The sequence below is a fragment of the Pungitius pungitius genome, chromosome 5 (assembly GCF_949316345.1).
Source record: "Pungitius pungitius chromosome 5, fPunPun2.1, whole genome shotgun sequence".
NCBI classification, from domain to species: Eukaryota; Metazoa; Chordata; class Actinopteri; order Perciformes; family Gasterosteidae; genus Pungitius; species Pungitius pungitius.
The window spans coordinates 14,540,090-14,554,917 of record NC_084904.1 but is presented as its reverse complement, the minus strand read 5'-3'; the positions used below and the strand labels follow the sequence as shown (position 1 = coordinate 14,554,917).

The window sequence follows — 14,828 nt, the reverse complement described above, 5'->3', positions numbered from 1 at the left end:
CTTCTTCTAAGTTGTAGATAGGAATTTTTGTTTTTAATTATGGACGAAGGATCAAGAAGAAGTATATTCATATAAATTGATATATATATATATTCACAATTAAGCTGCTTCATTCAATTAAGCTGCTGCGTTCTTCATACAAGCTACAAACCCAGAGCCAATGAGTCCTGATGTATAGTATTATAAGGGCCGTGTTTCCCTGATGACCTTTTAGAACATGCCTCAAAGTAACATCGTGCTGGCCTCCATTTGCACCACAGTAAGATGCTCTACACTAATGAGCTAAAACCGGGGCATTACACAACCTCCAATGTGAAACTCGGGGCCAGGTCCTCATTTTAAAATGTTATTAATTCAGAGGTGAAACTCAAGATCGAGGCCACAGGCGAATACTGCTTAAAGGTACGGGACCGTGAAAGTAGTTAGTATGTTTAAGTAATACTTGTAAATGTGAGAGTACTTGTACATATTGTAAAGAATGGGATGTAGAGAGACTTCTCCCCTTATTATCTCAAACATATCGTTCTCTTTGGACTCCACAAAGTCATTCTTTTGTCACAGTGACGTTACAGCAGATGTTGCTACTAAAGGTGACAATTTCCGAGAGACAAGTCTTATTCCTGCAGTATCGGCCCACACACACACACATAGAGAAAATGGTTTGTTAGGTAAACATAAATCACCTGGAAAGCATGTGGAGGCCAGAAGGATGAGAAAGAGATCAGATCAACTGTCTCTCATTTTAGTCACACACACTTTCGTTGACGCGTACGGCAAAGTACCTTTGGTAAGAGATGACGATGACACCAAGTGACGATCAAAGTCTCCTGACTTCCTTTCCTTCCACGGCTCCCACTCCATCTTCTGAGGTTAAAACACAGAATATGAAAGCTGCATTCAGTACATCTGAATAAGCACTCTGGTAGGAATAGTTACATTCACGTGTCTGTCACTCTGCTACCTCCTGTAGTTACTGAAAGGGAAAAGGAGAGGAGGACATCAGGGAGCAGACAACAAAAAGAGACAGAACCAAGAAAAGATTGCAGGGGCCTACATAGCCTCTTCCTCCTCCTCTCCTCCCAATCAGGAGATGAAAGTCTGATGACATGCTGTCTTCATCCTTGCCCACCTCTCACTGTTACGACGATGGCAGCTCTCGAGCTCTTTCTCTCCATCTCTGTCACACAACCTCTCTCTCTTCTTTTCTACCTCTCTTTTTCTTTCTTTCTTGATGCTACAGCAGCTTCCTTTGAGGCAGTGGCATCCCAAGAGATAGCTCTTAATGCTCAATACAAATTCATATACTGATCTGATCTTTGTGGCCTCAAACCTTCACAGTAATGTTCAAAGTGACCCATATCTGATATCAGTGTGAACGGATGTCTGCCTTGAAACGCCTCACATTGACCCAATTAATACAACACACAGGAGCCACTGCCCTTTGGGCCAAAAATACACATTAGAGTTATTGGAGTCCAGTGACTCTTGAAACATTGCTCAATTCAACACATCCGGCGTTATAGACTTAAACTAAATTGAATATAGTAAAGTCACATCAAACATCTGATTAAGGATAACCCGCACTGAATGCTTTTATGACGTGTAATGTATGTGCATCTGCTCCTTGTTGGAGTTTATGTCTTAGGTTCAGTCTTCTCTGAAAATTTGAAAGCAGACTTTCCCTTTCTTCTCTCAGGTGCTGTTGTGGTCGTCTGATAGGTCAGCATGTGGGCTTGCCCCCGGGCATATCAACCAGTCAGAATGATAAGGCAGATCGTTTGGCTAAGAACGACAGCCTGTCAGAGAAGTGGTCGATCTGCAAACACACACAGCTCAGCCCCACTGATGCTTTCGGCACCATTGAGTTCCAGGGAGGAGGACACTCCAACAAAGCCATGGTGACTCTTCCATTGTGTTGCATTTTGTCAGTGTCCTTGTTAAAACGTGTTTCTTGATATAGTCCCAACAAAAATACACACACGGTTTACGTTACGGTGGGGGTTTTCGAAAAATGGTAGAGTTTATTAGTGAGATGTATTAGTTATCAAAAAGCCAGTCTATGGTTGTGAAACGTGAGTTTCAGTAAGCTGATGCTGTGTGAAAAGTACACAGTTTCAGGGAAGACGAGGTAGACACGTGGCTGACAGTGAGAACTTCACCTCAAAAAATGGTTGAATATATTCATGATTGGCAAGAGTTTTCCGGCAATTTAACAGTTCATACATTGTCCGAATGAAAATGACCTGTGAGGCCATCTATGATCACCATGAAGACACGGCAGGTATAGCTTTTAGGGAATTCAAACGATTGAGGCTGCTGAATTATGACTGATTTATTCAGAGTGTTAAATAATTCATCCAGACACATGTCCGGTTGGGTGTCTGAGGCTGGATTCGATAGATTACCAGATGCTCTGCATTGCATGTTTTCCAATCACAGAAAACAGATGTTCAATAGTGTTGTAGCCTGTCTGCTGGTCCATGCAATATTTTTCCATATCACAGCTTTGCCTTCAGGGTGATGCCACTGTGCTACTCTGTACATCACTGGACAAATGCCCCTCTGTTGTTCTAGTACGTGCGAGTGTCTTATGACACCAAGCCTGACCTGCTGCTAAGCCTGATGACCAAGGAGTGGCAGCTGGATCTGCCAAAGCTGCTCATCTCAGTCCACGGGGGCCTGCAGAACTTTGAATTACAGCCCAAACTCAAGCAGGTTTTTGGCAAAGGGCTCATTAAGGCTGCCATGACAACAGGAGCCTGGATCTTCACTGGTGGAGTCAACACAGGTGAAGTACAGTACTTACACACAGCTTGTTTTTGAGAACGAAACCACAGGGAACAGTTTTACTATATTTGTTTCAGTGTTTGTGTAAAAATGACTGTGCAACAATAATTAAGATATTTTATCAGCAATGTGCAGCTTTACTTTTTATGTTAAAAGGGTGTATGATGATTGCTTTCAGTTATCTATTTAATAACCACTTGTGAAGCAGCTCGGGCCTATGAAGATGTCCAAGGGTTATTTAAAGTGTATTTTGAGTATTCATTTATACATTCAGTGAGCGATCGAGACCAGACAGGTGAAGGATATTCTCAGTCTAGTCTAGACTGCATATTTTATTTCTTGAAGCCAATGAAAGATGTTAAATTGAAACAGAAAGGTTGTTACGCAAAGTGTGTTTAATCATCTAAAAATAATTATAATTGAGTTTGTTGTGTGACAGAGATGATTGAGGAGGCAATAAAAGCCTACCAAGAGTTTATACCATACAAGGAATGCTAATCCATCTAAAGCAACACTGCTATTAAAGTATTAAAGAATCATGGTTGTGGAGAAGATCTGCTTAAGACTCTTTTACCAAAGAACGAGAAAAAAAAGTCCTTTGAGAGAAACTGATAAGGTCTTATTTGGCCTAAAGCAGGATTTACTGTACGAGGAACTCAGAGGACGGGATCTTGATCATAATAGGTGGAGAGTTGGAAATGTAAAGTCAGGAAAGAATCATTGAAAACCTCTGCCAGCATGTGTTTTTTGACAAAATACACAATTAATATAGTGACAAGTCAGCTGACAGATTGAGAGCACTTTGCCCTATGCATGTTTCTGAGCTTGGTAAACTGTGTCGCAGCAAGTCACAAACTTGGTAAATGATTTGCTGCATCACTGGAAGTGTAGCATATTGGAGGGTACATAACATGTTTTATGTTGCTGTGAATTGAATGGAACACACATTTGTTTTGTAGTTTTACCTTGTGACTTCTTTTCAATAGTGTGTCACTGTTTGTTTGCTCTTTGTGTTGTTCTTGTATGGTTTACAGGTTTACAGCACTTTTAGTTACCTTATATTCCAATTTGCTGCCAACCCATGGTGCTCTATCCCTATTATTCTCTATATTGTCACATTATCTGAGTTCACGATGTGTATGAATTGTGACAAAAACTTTATTTTTTTAATCTCTGTGTCCTTTCTTCTCACAAACACTCTTAAACACGTATGCACACACACACACACACACACACACACACACACACACACACACAAACAGGAGTGATTCGCCATGTTGGTGATGCGTTGAAAGACCATGCTTCCAAGTCAAGGGGGAAAATCTGCACCATTGGCATTGCTCCGTGGGGCATCGTAGAAAATCAGGAGGATCTTGTTGGCAAAGATGTAAGTCTATGAGAATAAACAAACACAAATGTAGGGAACAGTTTAATAGTGGGTGTTTGCACATATCGATATGTGAAAAACAATCATCAGCAACCACAGCCTGTAAATTGAAGTGAACTGTTTCACTGAGATGCTGAGTAAGCCAATCCAATCTGTGAGAAACACTCCTTCAGAGTGAGTTGAACAGCTGGCGGAACACTGCAGAACACATGCTGACTCATTGAAATCTTACAATCTTATAGTTACAATCTTATCAGAATGTCCTACTGAACAAGTCAAGCAGAGCAGATTAAAGTTTGTAGCTGAAATGAGCTAATTAGGTACTGGATCCATTATTCCATGCTTGATTGGTCTCAACTGAACGCCTAATGACCACATGAGTTTTCCTCGGATTGTCAGGGCCTCCCAGTTCCACTTCTCCACAAATCCAAGCCTCTTGAGAAACTGATGAATCAATAGGATTATAAATGAAATTGGGTTTTAATTGTAGTAATGCAATAAATGTGGAGTAGCTATTGAAATTCAATTGGTCTCTTACTAAACACAGATCTGTCATCACCCTGACAAAATGTCTCTCCTCTCTCAATGTCTGATTTTACATGCAAAGGGTGAAATATCGGGACTTTTAGACCAAAGAATGGTTGAAGCCACGAAAGGGCGGATTCTATATCTCCCATTATTCCCCCAGCACCGTCTATTTGTTAGTTTGTCTGCTTGGTAAAGGATTAACTTTCAAACTGGGCCTTTGTTTGTAACATAGGCCTTCCAATACAATATGCTTCACTTACAGTCACTAACCCTTAAAAATGGAAATATTCTTTATTTGTTTCCCGAATAACTTTGTATCTACATTTGGGTAACATAAATGGTGTTAAGAAAGCTTGCCTTTGTTACCAGAAAACCAAAAATGTCTCTTTTGACCGGTTGTCCCAGATGTTTTTGTAACTGTAAAATGTTATACTTTCCTGAACAGGTGGTGCGTCCGTACCAGACCATGTCCAACCCCATGAGCAAGTTGACGGTTCTAAACAGTCTCCACTCCCACTTCATCCTGGCAGACAACGGCACCACTGGAAAGTATGGCGCTGAGGTCAAACTGCGACGCCAGCTTGAGAAACACATCTCCCTGCAGAAGATTAACACACGTGAGTCCAATTTCCTGGTACGCACGCAAAAGTCAACGTATAATATACTTGATGCAATAATACCAAAACACAAAGGTAAACCCACCAAGACGTCTGCTCGTTAGCTGTCGTTAAGTGGCAGCAAAGTAGCAGCTTAGGGTTGTGAGGCCTTCAACATTGTTATCTGCTTAAGAGAAGTGAGAAATCGGGCAGTTCCTTTTAAAGACGTTTTGAGAAAGTGGTTGAAGTGAACACAACAGGTCCATTAAGCAGCAACCCACAACTGGGCACCCAGAAAATGATGCAATAAACTGCAGAGGAATGATTGAAAGATTAGCCGCACACATGGATGACATGAGACTGCATAGTAGTTACTCAACTTAAGTAAACTTCATGTCAACAGGTTTACCGTTTACCGATCTGCTAAGACTGGAAAAGATGCTGCAATGTGCAATAAATTACATCAAAACGTTAAAATGTACCGCTATAAGAAACAATAATCTTGGAGCTTATGAATACTCTGTACCGATCTGTAAAGGGCTACTGTCCTACTACTGCTACTAGTACTACTAGTACTACTACTATTCACACCCATGATAACCGCACAATGACAATGTAATCACTGGTTTTAATAGCGTACCCACTGAGGGTTAATCAAACTCTTTTCTATGTTTGCAACCGGACTAAAATTATCTTTACCTTCTTTATACTGAAGACATGCTGTCAAATGGCATATTTTTAGCCAGCTTTGATATAACTCAATGAGCCTTCTTCAAACTTTTTCTTTCAAAGCTTCTTGACAGCTCTAGATGACATCTTTCCTCAAATGAACCTGCTTGATAATTATTGTCTCCTTGCTCGGTGTGCCGCACAAAGGAATTCCAGCGTCAAAGTGATATTACGCTCATAAAGAGACAGCTAGAGTATATTTGAACTCTTGTTTGTGCGGGACACAAATGCTTATGTATTGCGTGTACTGTTTATGCATTTTTGTACGTACATGCACATATGTTTTTCTTTGTGTAGAGTGTTCACGCACCGCTGAATTCATGTCACATTTTATTTCTGCGTTTTCAATTCCCACATTGTACCTTTAATAAGAAATTATTTGCATGAATACAAATGGACTCTCACACAAGAAACAACACAAGCACACAAACCTTCTTGAATCCCTTTAAATACATCTATTAAGAGCCTCGTAGTGTGTAGATTTGGGGCGGGGCATGATTTGTTATCACCTTTCTTCTCCACCTACAGGCTTTTTATAATGCATTTCATGAGTTTAGGTGACATGAATGCACACATTTTAACATTATTTGCTTATTTGAAAACTGAGGTTTGTCTGGAGACTCAAGCAAAATATCATTACTCAAGTTGTACTTTGGACAGGCAAACTTTTTTTTCACTTCCACTCCTATAACTGATGTAAGATGACATGTACTTTAAAAGGTGCGTTAAACTGGGCTTTTATTTACAATACTACCGTATTGCGTCCCACGGGGTGTTAGCATACACAAAGGTACTTCCTCCTTGTTCATCATCCAGTCATGTGACTTATGGACTTCCCTTTGTCATCCTATGCCTGGACTCATACAAAAGGGGCTGGGAAGGCAAAGGGACGCCCAGTCGTCATACTAGCATCAAAGCATCCATGTGAGAGAAAAGTACTGCCCCCTCCCTGCTGTTTCTATCATGTAGCATATGTATCTAGACCCAATAGACTAATAACCAACTTTAACTTTAAACCTTCAAGTGAGGTTCACAACGGTTGCTCTTTGAGGTGAAGTGCTGTATAAAATGTATATATAACGGGTTGATGAAATCCAGCGTTGTGATTGGTTGAGAGCGAGTCACAGGGGGTGCATTTTTCAGCGTTAATGTACAGTTGCTGTTCACATTGACCCGAGCGCTCCATATGACTGCGCACAACAGGTTAGATTTTGCGCGACCGTTAGTTGACATTTTAGCTTTTAGCTTGGTGGTGATCGCCTTAAACCCACCGTAAACCCGCCGTAAACCCGCCGGAAATCCCACAAATAAACGATTTCAGGCAATGCGAGCTTTCGCAACTGGACCATTAAAGGGCAACTTACTATTTATAATTTCGCTGGTAACCGTATAATAAAAGCAATTAGGTACTTAAGGCAGTACTTTATCTTGAATAATGTAACTGTTCGAGGGTTGCCTAACAACGCCCCCGAACTGTTAAATTATAGGATGATAAACTACAGCCTCTCGTACCTTATTGCGTATCCATAGTACTCATTGTTCCATTATCTTTCCTTATATTGTCAGACGGGATTTAGTATCTGACCTGAGTCAAGGCTAATCTTGTGGTCAGGAACAGAAGGTTATGTGATTTCTGGTGGCAGAAGTCCAAGTAGGCAGGATAAACGCAGGAAAACAGCTTAGAGGTTAAACATGTACATTTGGAAAATTTATGCAAAACAAAAAAAACATGCATGAAAAGATATTTATAGTTTTTCTAGTTAAAATGTTGTCTTTAAAGCTATTATTAATATATTAAATATTTAAAATGACCATTTTATCAGGACAGAGTGTGGAAGATGTTCAAACTGGAGGGCAAAAACCATAAAATACCCTCAATTATATATCACTTATTTTTTTATTTTTTTCATATCGAGCCCTTACACTCACGCTCAACTACTTACAAGGTGACGTCAGTCCCTGAGGGTTCAGGGGGGATCATTGGGAGTGACAGGAGAGGAGGGGCAGAGCTGTGGGCTGGTGTGCTGGGAGTGACTGAGAAGTGCTGAGAAGCATGGGAGCTGAACAACATTTCAACAATTCAACTTATCAAAATTTAATAATTATTCATGTTTTTTAACAATTTTAAGTGTCCTAACCTGGAAATTCCACTTGCACAGCTGCAACCCTGAAATTGTGATTACTGTATGTGTGTGCGTAATGAACGGTACCCTGCTGTGTATCTCCCACTTAATCATTCACCTCCAAAAGGTTGGCAGACAAGGAAAATGTCTTCATTTGATTACCTGTCCACGGTCAAATCAAGTGCATACATTTCCCTAAAAGCACGGCTCCCGTGGGATCGAAGTGTAGCCTGAGATCCTGTCAAGGAAAGAAAAAACAGTTTAGATTGAATAGCTTGACATGTGGACTGTGGACCACTTAAAACCACAGGATATTTTAACAGTCACACACACTGCACACAAGATGAAAGAAGTGTGGTCAATAGATATGTGTAATCTCTCCCTGTGGTATTTTTTGTGATGTCTGGGCAATCCTGTAGCTAATCCTACTGTGCCTGTGTGCAACGGCTATCGCCATGTGAGTGCCGGAGATGCTGTAGCAATATATATTGGCTCCCCAATACCACACGTTTTTTTTAAATGTATGAGTCAATTGCACAACAAATATGCGTTTAGGTCTGACTACACTCTAGACGTAGTTTAGGCCTGTGCTCTAGATAAAGCTTTTATATTGCAGGCAATGCCATGGTCAATTTGCGTGTTACAGATTTCCATATCACGTTATGGCAGCACCATTGGCACTCGTCAAATCTCATCATTGTAGCGCGGTAGGGCCACTCGTAAACCTCGTAACACAACTTCTGTGTAAAAGGTGTCGCCTCATGGGTTTTGGGTCCTCTTCAGGGAAAAGGGGACAAGAGCATTAGAAGGACAGCTCATGTTGCTGGTAAACAAAATAAATGGCTTCAGACAGGGAACTTGGGTTGGGAGGCTATAAATGTGGTGAGTGCACGAGAGCAAGCGCATTCACACGCTAGAGTAGCTCCTCAGCGCTGTGCTCTGCTGTCCATGCGCGCCTCTCTTGTGACTTGTCCAGCCAGACGTGGTCTGAGATGCCGATGTAAATGCGCCTGGATAACCGTGAAAAGGATTCAGCTTAGCACAGCTCTGCCCTGATGCAAACAGAGTAAACAAATTATTCATTTAAAAGTGTGTTAGGACACATGCACACAGAGACTTAGTTTCTATTTGGCCCATCCTTGGCATCTCCCAAAGCTACGGGACATTGTCAAAGTTGAAGAAAATCAATAAAATAATTGGCACCATTCCCCTTAGCCACTGCACAGCTCTTTTGACATGTCTCCTTGTGGCTATAAATGCTTCAATCACACACCTGTCCCAGCGAGATGACAAGTAAAAGAGGAAGAAAGGAGAGTGAGAGAATGAATAAACAGAAAAGAGTGATCGAGTGTGAGCCGAGGGAGAGGAGGATAATATTAAGGGCAAAAAAAATGTGATGTAGCTGCTGGGGAGGATGCAGGTAGTGAGATGACACATTACCTTAAGGTGTCTACATTGAAACACTAGGCGAAATATTGAAAAGGCAGCAACAGCAACGCATCTATTGACTTGCCCTCTTAAAAAATGCCCAAAAACCTTGAATTGCATGTACATGCCAGGCCCAAAGAGGAACACAGGTTATTCATTTGTTCAAGTTTAGATCGCAGGAAGACATTTTAGAATAAGTGCTGTTTATATTGAATGTGTGTGAAGCTGTAGGCTTGTATCCTTTTTAACTTTGTGTTTCCTGTGTAACCTTCATTGATATAGTGGAGTTTTCATTCATCAAGTAGCTCTAGTAATTGAATGAAGAGGCCATAAGGCAGATTAACCATGACATTGGGAGCTCAACTGTGGAGCAGCACATACAGAAGAGGTCCTACTATTATTATTAGTACATGGGAAGTCCATAGGTTGGTTATACACTTTCTACAACCACCTAAATGCCTGAACAAACTCAGCATTTACACAAATATCTCCTAATATCTCCCCTTTCTTACGTTGTCCAACTTTGTGACCAATTGAATTACTTGGCGGCTCACAATCTTTAACACATATCAAAAAGCTTCATTTTCAGTTTGAACATGGCTCAGAGATGTATTCAAAATAGCAGGAAAGTTAAGTCAGGCTTATAAATTATGCTTTGGAAAAAAACAATATTTAAAAGCCATTTAGATGTGTACAAGGTCCTATACAATCCACGCCATGAGTCATAAAATTGTAAATGAAATACAATACAAACATAATATGAAAGTCGATGTTCTTGGTCCAAGTGATGCTGCTGACTGTTTAATCCAGTGGGGCTGAGCTGACACCGTTGGAGTGGCTCGTTAGATGAAATATTTAGGCCTGTGAGAAGCGTACGGGGACATTAAAAGTCATCAAGATTAGGGCCTATTTGTGTCACAAAAAAAAGACAAACGTGACACACACCTGTGGTGGAGAGATAAGAGAGCCAGGTAGTGGGTCAGATACACGACTTTTCCTGCTAGCTGGAACCACAGCTTGCCCTCTCATGAGAAGACCCTTTACCTTCCCGAGATAAGGTTCTGTTCAGAAGGTTATACATAGACCCCAACATAAAGGGATTTATCTAGAAACGTAAAAAGGTTCCCCGAGGAAACTCTGTGAGAAGTTCTACAGAGAAAACGTTTAGTTTCCCCCTCAAAAAGAACCCAGCGAGGGGTTCATTTTTTTTATCTTACAAGGATATATTAAACCTTAAAGGGTTGGAGCTCATGGGGTTAATTACAATTGTTTGAACTCAGAAACATATTTACAACTAACAAACAAATCCAAGCATTATTTTTTCATGAATATTCCTTTCACATAAGCGTGGTCACATGCCAAAGCACAAATCAATCCTTTAAACTAAGTAGCTAGTATTAAATGTATTTTTCTGATCAATAGGGCCATTCAGGATTCTTTCTCTTTGGCCCACATCCTGGATAATGCTCCAACTTGACTACTGATAACAAAGATAGGCAAAGATAACCACCCACTTACTTTAGCACACCTCCTCCAGTCATGCTGATACAAATTTGATACATGCAAGGACAAACTTGCAGACACTCGCACACGCCCACGCACACAGAGACACACACTCGTAGAGGATGAGTCATCGCTGGATCCTTAATTAGGAGCATTTAAGCACGTTATGTGTGTCTTTCTTACAAGCTCCCCTTTCCCTCCTCAGCGTCCTCGTTTTCCAGACTGGATTTTTTCAGAAAGATGTGGCCACGGACGTCATCGACCACCTCTCGACTCTCTTTCTGCCTCTGCTTTTTCACTCTGATTTCCCTCCTGGTAGATGAGACATGGGCTGCACCGCTGGGTTAAAATTATGTATGTTACAGAAACAAGGGAGAGAGCAGTGAATGCATGTGAATGTCCATGGAGACTAAGGGGTGGAAAGGCTAAATGTGTAGCGAGAGACCGTACCCAGTATACAGGCTGTATTGTGTATATCTCAGAATATATACACAATGTATTTCATCTGTGTATATATAATAGTATAAATGTTTGTTATTTTATTATTAAAAACAGTGAAAGATCTTTTATACATAAAAATTGAGAAACGCCACGTTCAAGATTTATCACTTTCATAACATCTACAACTTATTTTTCGCCGCCTCATTTTGTTTGAACCTCCCACCGGTCTGCACTCACCAAGGAGAATTTCAAGGTCAGGCAACGGTTAGAGGGTGGGTGGCACAGTGTTGCAGCAGTGATTTAGTTTGAATTATTCAATACCTTATAGGTGGAATAGGTGCTAGGTATGCATGGTATATATTTATGTTTTATATTGTGAAACAAAATAAGTGATTACACCAGTATCTCCAGCCCAGCCGCCCACCAACTTACAGCGTTGAAGGAGACAGTTGATATATATATATATACATTTGCTATTCTGCAGTACAGTATTAGCACTGCCGTGAAAAGGAATTGCATCTTCAATAAATCCTCTAGAGGAAAGTTCAGTGGAAGCAGCAGAATGTTAACATTTCTGCAGTATGTATAGGGATTCAATAGCATGTTCCCTGGAACTGTGGCGGTTGTTTAGTGTAAGTCCCGAAGGAAATTTAGGTATAAATAAAACAACTATTAATACATACATGACACAATACAAAAGTCTGTAAAACCCAAATTGTTAATATTACCGTTATTTTGGTGCCATTTAAATGCTTTCAAGGGCAATTAAATGAGTAAAAAAATGAGAATGTTTATCTGTTTTTGGGAGAACAACTTCAGTTCAAATTAACGTTTTCATACATCAGAGTTCCCACACGAGTGAATACAGTCAAAGCTCAAGATTCAAAATGAAAAAAGAACTGCATGGGAGACCAAAAGCCATCATGAAATATTTTTTGTACAGTCAAGCAAAAGGGTGTGAGTGTGTGTGTGTGTGTTTTCATTCTACCAATTATAGCCATGACACAGCTGTGCTTTCCCCTCCTCATCTGCTCCTCAGCTGAAGAATAATGTGCGTTGGATACTACCACGCTGCCTTCAGAGCTCGCTAGTCATCAATATCATTGCTTGGAACGACAACTGCAAGTAACACATTTAGCTCTGTTGATCTATGGTCCCATGATGTGTGGTGACACACTGACGTTTTGCCTCTTTTAAGTAGGCATGGCCCTTAAAATGTTTACCTTTATGTAACTGTCCCTGGTGCAAGGGCGCACAACGCTGTGTGAGGCAAAGCGTGATGGTGGTGTGCATGCTTCTGGATGTGTAGGGGGGCTCAGGAGTTTCTGTGTGTGCATGAGCATACACTACGTAAGCACACATCTGCATACGCTCGTCTGCCTGCGTCTTTGGGAGGCGCTTTCTCCTGTGTGAATTATGCAGAGCGGGATGGGGGGGGGGGGGGATCCAGCAGTTACACGGCTTTTGAATTAGAAAAGTCAAAACACCCGTCTGAGAACACAACCTCATGTTGCAGAACAGCAGGGAGTGGAGGAGAACAAAGTGTCTTTAGAAAGATCTACTGGAAGTGAGACAAAAATCAGGAAAGGGAAGGATGAAAGAAGCAGGGTCTAGGAACTGGATTGAACTGAGACCACTAAAGAGGGAAAGAACCCGCGTGGTTTGAGAGAATTGGACTCTGGGGTTTATTGTGGCTTAAAGTCAACGTCTGGTGGTATGATGTGAAATACGCTACGGAAAGGAAATGAGGAAGAAGGAAAAGGGAATAATACATGCAGGAAATTCCTTGGCAATAAATGCCATATCTACAGTAGCTTCTCCTGTATATAATCTCACCATGAGCTGCTAATTATACAGTTACCCAAAATAGAATGAGCCTTTTTTGTGTTGAACAGTAGGGGGTATATCACTGAATATCTCTTTTCCTCACACGCACGCACACACACACATACACACACACATACACACAATTCCTTGCCACAGAACCACAAAACAAAGGCACCAAGTGGGTTGCTTATTTTAGGTACCGGTGCTTTTTAAATAGTCTCTCTACCATAATTAGGAAGCCCGTTGAGACATCGCAAGTGTCAAATATACAACATGGCAACACGCTTGGGCTTATTTTATTCTATGTACAGAACTAATCTTGCTGGTGTAACTAAACTTTTTTTGTGTCCTTTTTCTTTATTCTGTATTGTTCATTTCTGTTTTCCTTTCTACAATAACTTTTCATCACTTCCCAACACCAACCGGGTGTTTTTATGTGCAGGTATTGGTCAGGGTGTGCCGGTGGTGGCTCTGATCGTAGAGGGAGGCCCGAATGTGATCTCCATTGTGCTGGAGTACCTCAGGGACACCCCTCCCGTCCCCGTGGTGGTGTGTGATGGCAGCGGCAGGGCCTCAGACATCTTGGCTTTTGGACACAAATACTCTGAAGATGGAGGGTATGTGCTCCCATGTGCACATTATGCAGTAATCCAATCCAATATGAAGTTACATGTTAAATGAAACCTGCAGAATTACATTACATTACATTACATGTCATTTAGCTGACGCTTTTATCCAAAGCGACGTACAATAAGTGCAATCTCAGAATCACATCTCACCAAGGACTCTAAAACAGAAGTACTGAGATCCCCAGTCAACCTTGGTTTAACTTAGTGACAAAGTTATCTAATTTGCCTCCCTTCTCCTGACACGCTTTTTTCACTGGATCTTTGCAGCATAATTAACGAGTCTCTAAGAGACCAGTTGCTGGTGACCATCCAGAAGACCTTCACCTACAGCCGCACACAGGCACAGCATCTGTTCATCATTCTCATGGAGTGCATGAAGAAGAAGGAGCTGGTGAGTGTCCCTCTCATAGATGTTCACGTACACATGCCAACAGACATAATTATATGTATATATAGATGCAGATAAAGCAAACATGAGCAGTACTAAAAACTACAGAGCAATCTCACACACTCCAATAAATAGCACTATTCATCCAAACTTTGATGTCTCAGCTGTATGAAACAGCAAAAAAATTAAGACATGTGAAGGAGGAAAAAATGCATTAATTGGATCTTGCACTTCAGGAAACCTGTTTTGTAGTATCAACCCTGGCTTTATGAATGAAGTGGATGTAAATATATTCAGATTATCTTTGAGACCAATTGGCCTCCACCTTGAGAGTCTTTCGCCTTAGGATAGTTCACAGTCCCTCACATTAAACCAACCACTTGGGCGTAGAAGTGACATTTATGTCCGTGTGTATACATTTTTATTATAGTACATTTAATCAAAGAAAGTGTGCACCACAAC

At 41.0% G+C, this 14,828-nt stretch overlaps 1 protein-coding gene across 11 annotated transcripts in view; it reads left to right on the top strand.

Annotated features, from left to right (window-relative positions):
- Window positions 1-14,828, top strand: part of trpm3 (transient receptor potential cation channel, subfamily M, member 3) — a 100,046-nt gene that overhangs the window by 49,589 nt on the left and 35,629 nt on the right. For all 11 annotated transcript variants that reach the window (XM_037483232.2, XM_037483233.2, XM_037483231.2 and 8 more), the window contains exons 3-8: window positions 1,697-1,898; window positions 2,575-2,788; window positions 4,050-4,174; window positions 5,148-5,319; window positions 13,792-13,966; window positions 14,246-14,369. In XM_037483232.2, the coding sequence (XP_037339129.1) occupies window positions 1,697-1,898; window positions 2,575-2,788; window positions 4,050-4,174; window positions 5,148-5,319; window positions 13,792-13,966; window positions 14,246-14,369 (1,012 nt within the window). The remainder of the gene's footprint in view (window positions 1-1,696; window positions 1,899-2,574; window positions 2,789-4,049; window positions 4,175-5,147; window positions 5,320-13,791; window positions 13,967-14,245; window positions 14,370-14,828) is intronic.